Source organism: Belonocnema kinseyi, chromosome 4, assembly GCF_010883055.1.
Source record: "Belonocnema kinseyi isolate 2016_QV_RU_SX_M_011 chromosome 4, B_treatae_v1, whole genome shotgun sequence".
In the NCBI taxonomy this organism is placed as follows: domain Eukaryota; kingdom Metazoa; phylum Arthropoda; class Insecta; order Hymenoptera; family Cynipidae; genus Belonocnema; species Belonocnema kinseyi.
This window is the reverse complement of record NC_046660.1, coordinates 84,283,483-84,288,404: the sequence shown is the minus strand read 5'-3', so window position 1 is coordinate 84,288,404 and position 4,922 is coordinate 84,283,483. Positions and strand designations below refer to the sequence as shown.

At 27.3% G+C, this 4,922-nt stretch overlaps 1 protein-coding gene and 1 non-coding gene across 5 annotated transcripts; one reads left to right on the top strand and one right to left on the bottom strand.

Moving 5' to 3' along the window:
- Nucleotides 1–260: 260 nt before the first annotated feature.
- Nucleotides 261–1,707, top strand: LOC117171410. 4 transcript variants are annotated; one of them, XM_033358704.1, is made up of 4 exons: nucleotides 261–401; nucleotides 582–912; nucleotides 1,024–1,276; nucleotides 1,361–1,707. In XM_033358704.1, exons 2-4 carry the CDS (start codon nucleotides 640–642, stop codon nucleotides 1,372–1,374), a joined length of 540 nt encoding a protein of 179 aa, XP_033214595.1. In that variant the 5' UTR covers nucleotides 261–401; nucleotides 582–639; the 3' UTR covers nucleotides 1,375–1,707. The 4 variants fall into 4 exon arrangements, with proteins under 4 accessions (XP_033214595.1, XP_033214594.1, XP_033214592.1 ...); XM_033358703.1 differs by having other exon boundaries at nucleotides 585–912; nucleotides 1,024–1,293; nucleotides 1,361–1,533; XM_033358701.1 differs by having other exon boundaries at nucleotides 1,024–1,293; nucleotides 1,361–1,533.
- Nucleotides 1,708–3,516: 1,809 nt separating this feature from the next.
- Trnah-gug lies at nucleotides 3,517–3,588 on the bottom strand. Its single transcript has one exon. It is a non-coding gene; the product is annotated as a tRNA-His (tRNA).
- Between the last annotated feature and the right edge of the window lie 1,334 nt (nucleotides 3,589–4,922).

Below are 4,922 nucleotides of genomic sequence, written 5' to 3'. Positions count from 1 at the left end.
ATAAAAAAAACGTCAAAATTTGAAAGCCTTCAACTTGTTTGAATCCACAAACTTTCCCAATTCCCTGCATTTTTGAAGTTTTCTATAGCCAATATAAAATTGTATATATTTTGAAGATCACTGTTTTATCGATTGAAATCTTTCATTTTAATTTCTAAACTGAGCACATGAGGCGCCACGAACCGATTATCGAATCTAGAAGAACAGATATGAAACAAAATATTTATATTCAAGCATAACGTCAAAATATAGCTGAATATCATCAAATCTCCGTTTGTAAATCTGATATCAATTTCAAATGAAATTTGAAACTAATTAATTTTAAATCGATATTATCAATTTATACTATCGGCATATAAACTCTATAGAGCACTTTAAGCCATTCGAAATTGATATTAAAGGTAAGGACAATTACAAATATTATGAACCTTAGAATTCTAAGTTTGAACCTCTTCATATGGTGTTTAAATTAGAGAATTTTGCTACGAATAAACATTTTTAACATGTTAGATATTTATTTGTGTAAAAATATATTATTTATAAAAGTAAAATAATTCAACTGATTGAAATCGAAACTTTAGTAGAAGAAGAAAACGGTCTAATATTATTTGAAAGTCCCTTTTAAAAAATAAATAAGAAATGGGACAACAAACGGGGAAAATGCCAGACACTTGGGAGGAGTTAATGGCTGAAAAAGATAGAGTTTTGCAATGGAGTTCCGAAGTACTTGCACAAATTAACGATAATATTCACAACGAAGATATATTTTTGATGGATTTCGAGAATGCTAAAATAGATGCCAAGGTGGAAAAATGGATAGCGAATAATAAAACTCGGATCGAGAGTACAATGGCGAAGTTTCCAGACGCAGATAACGACTCTGAAGACTTCATTACTAACGAAATACCAAAGGTGATTTTTCATTTATCTTAAAAGAAAAGCAATGAGCAAAAGGCCGAGTTACATTCTTAGTAATAATCAAATCTAATTGCAGTACATTTTTTGTAATTACTCTTGTTTCAGATCAAGGAACAAATTCAGTATAAAATGAGAAAGGACTATCAAAAAGGTTACACTGATTTAAAAAAGTTTAGCAAAAGGGTCGACAATCTGGGAAATGAGGAACGTAAAGTTCACAAAGAGATACTGCAGTTGGAAGATTCGTACAAAGAGAATCCGAAAAAATACCAAAAAAAGTTTGTACCACTGAGGATGAAAGTGTTCAGTAATTTACGAATTGGTGAAAAAATGTTGCATGAGGAAAATAGACTTAAAGGTGAATTCAGGAGAAAGGTAAATAAATAATTAGACAAAAATTTAAGAAATTAATTATCTAAAAAAATAATATTTGGAATCTTAGGTTTATCAAATTGATCAAAAGAGTTTGGGAGAGTGCAATAAAAAAATTAAGAAACTCCTGAAGAGATTTGAAAGATTGGAAAGTACTTGAATTATTGAAAAATAATTTTTCGAAGATTGTTGAGATCATAAAGTGTTTTAGGCAGGTGCAGATTTAAAGAAATATGCGATCGCTTTGAAAAAATAGATATGTTAGTAGTAAGGATTTTATTTAAAGGTGTTGAACATTTAAAACTATTCAGTGACTAAACTGTCTAAAAGTTACTTAAATAGTCTTCGTTTATCTGGTGTTCTGTTTTATAAATTAATTTATGAATTATCTACATGGTAATAAAATATTTATCACAGTTAATTCTCGATGTCTTACTCATAAACCTGCACTTAATTCTTTTATGTGTAGTTTAAATTTTTAAAACAATTTTTTTTAACAAATATGCGGCATACAAAAAAATGTATACAACATAGTGCTTCCTCTGTAAACGCTCTATAGCAATTTTTGTACAATTTTTATAGATTTTCCGCCGTTTTCACAATATATAACAAATATTTATGAATTTTTTCAACAACAAAAAAATACTTTTTTTACTTCCTGTCTCTTTGAATACGTGAGATATCATTTTTTAAGATTTTTCAGTGATGATATCATTAGATAATTATACAAACTTTAATCTTTTACCACTTTATTTCTGCAAAATGTTCAAAAATTATATTATCAGTATAGATTTTTTTTTAAATATTTGTGGACTGATTTCTAAAATAAGTGAAAAGAATTTGAAATCGGTTAATATCTTCTGTATTTTACTGCATTTACTGTTCGTTTTTTGTATTTGGAAAATTAAAAAAATTCTTATCTGTGGGTTATGTTATTTTTTGTCTCTAAACAGCCGCAAAGTGGGGATAGTTTGGAAGTCTTTTTTTTAATTGCGATTCTTTTTCATGTTCATTTTCCATAAAATTATTCATGAAAAAATAAATTTCTTTTCCATCTTCAATTGAAATTCTTATTATTTCAAAAATTATGGTAACTTTTTGCTGTACATACTTGTTGCTAGTTAACAGCAATAAAAAATTTAACGAGTAAATTAGAAAAAATTGTTTTGTCTATCATTTTATGTAAATGTGCAAACAATTTTGTTTTAATTTAATTAAATACACAATTGTTTGGGAAAAATTAAATATATCCCACCTAAAATTTCTTCAGCTAAAATAAAAGAAACATGTGTTTAAAAAGCAAAACAGGTAAGATTCTGGATTTTGGAACATCCCTAACTTATTTTTATGTTAAAAACGTAAAAAGTAAAAAAGTAACGGTTATTCTCTATATGGAATTAAGTTCATTTCGATTGATTTTCACTATTTTGTAGAATTTGTTAACATTTTTAATAAAATAAAATAATTTATTTTAATTTAATTTCACACTGCGATTTTAACATAATTAATTATAATTTCAATACTTTAATAATTTAAATTATACAAATTGATTTAAGTCCAATAAATATTTAAATGCTAGTATACTTTATACTTATAAAATAGGTTAAAAAATTTATATTGTTGAATAAGTGCAAAATAAAAACGTGATGTTATATGCAACACGGCCCACATGAGTATATTAAAAAATTGTTATCTCATGAAGAATGTATCTCTCATGTATCCTAAAATCTGACCAAAATTAAAATTTGTTAAAAAACTTGAAAACTCTGCAGATAAATCATTTTTTGTTTACATGTTGTTATTTGATTTCTAAATCTATTTTTCTCTCAGATTTGTATAGAACTCTTGAGAAGCAAAATTTTAGATATCGTCTTACACTCAAAATATATCCAAATGAAAATCAACAATAGATAGCGAAAATTGGAATCCTAATTATAACCAATGATGTGTTTCAAAATCCAACCTTTTCTTCAAACCCGTATTGGTGCTTTACAATTGGTAATTTTTGAAAATCGAACTCAACATTTAAAATATTTTCAGTTTTAGATATTATATATAATACAAACAAAATTATAAGTACATTTTCTGATTTTTTGGGAAGCCGCGATCTGATAAATTCCCATATTTTGATCCATAATTACTCCGGTTGACGATATTTGCTAAATTAAATAAAAGTTAAGTGGTTCTAAGTAAAAAAAAACCTCCACCGTGACAATGCAGAAACATTGCCGTGACCAGGATTCGAACCTGGGTTACTACGGCCACAACGTAGGGTCCTAACCTCTAGACGATCACGGCTACTGGAGTACTTGATGTGGATTCCCTAAAAACTAATGCAGCTCTACGTGTCAATATATATTTTTTTTAAATAAGAAACAATGAAAGCAACCATTTTAAACGGATGTAAGTAATTAATTAATAACTAATTATTATAAAATTATAAACAAGTTAATAAAACCAGATTAAATCTCCTATATATCGATAACAGTAACAGATGTTGGAAGGGCTGTTAACTATTCGTGTACTTACCCTTCGAGCCGCACTAATGGTAACTTATCACAGACACAAACCATTTAAATTCAAACAATTCAAATATTTAGACATTCAGAATAGATTAGAATAGATGGAATATTACAATATAATTCTAATATTCGCGTTTCGCCAAACGTGGCTATTTTGATAAATACCAAAGATAAATGTTTATTTTTTGGTATTCAGACCGGCCCCAAATGATTTTTTTTTTAAGTAATGAGCCAAGAAAATAAATTTTTATTTTATTTCAAATCAATGCTTTAAAAGCACTTTTTAAATATATTCCACCTGTACAGACACTAGTTTTTAAATTATTATTTTAAGAATTGATGTCATAAATTATTTTCTTTTTTCAGGTATTGCTATAGATCAAATAAATTGATGTTAAGTGTTTTTTGTCTGTTGGTCAAAAGTAAATATTTTTTTAATATTTCTTTTTTTCACAATTTTAAAAATCAATATTAAAAAAATATCTATTTTTGACCAGTCGACAAAAACACCTGACATCAATTTATGTAATACATTTATTTGGTTGGCAATCATAACATAAAAGAAATATATTGTTATAGATATAGATCAGCTAAATCTATACAGTCGCAAATGAAATTTTAATAATTAATCGATCATGTTTTTGCAAATTTTGCTAACAAACTTATTATTCCATTACAATTAAATTATTATTAATTATTTGATTTAGGGGAGCGGCGGGTAATGTGACGCACCCTTATTTACAGAAATTGATTGATTTTTAGCGAGAGGTGTTTACTGTACTGTATTTTTTTATGTTTACTGTTTTCTATAGTGAAAAAATTTGCTCAATAAAGCTTATCACTCAATTCTTATTATGAAAAGTTATTTTTGGGTGTTATGTGTGTATCGTTAAAGTAACCAAAAAGCAGTGAAAAAGTACAGTATTTGACTTTTAATTTCTGTGACTCTTTGTAGAATCGGTTCTTTAGAATTTTCTGATCATTGTAGTGTTTCAATTAAAAGTAAAGATAACACAGGCCGACAAAATTTGATAAAGGTCCGGAACCAGAGACCAGACCTAGTATACCCGAAGGTTTTTGCTGCGCTGAATCCGAATCCGACCTCAGAAA

Bases quoted from the DNA above. Each gene is read 5' to 3' on its own strand.
- LOC117171410 (XM_033358703.1), top strand. From the start codon at position 640: ATGGGACAACAAACGGGGAAAATGCCAGACACTTGGGAGGAGTTAATG. The intron at 913-1,023 runs GTGATTTTTCAT...CTCTTGTTTCAG, and splicing joins TTACTAACGAAATACCAAAG to ATCAAGGAACAAATTCAGTA. The intron at 1,294-1,360 runs GTAAATAAATAA...TTGGAATCTTAG, and splicing joins AAGGTGAATTCAGGAGAAAG to GTTTATCAAATTGATCAAAA.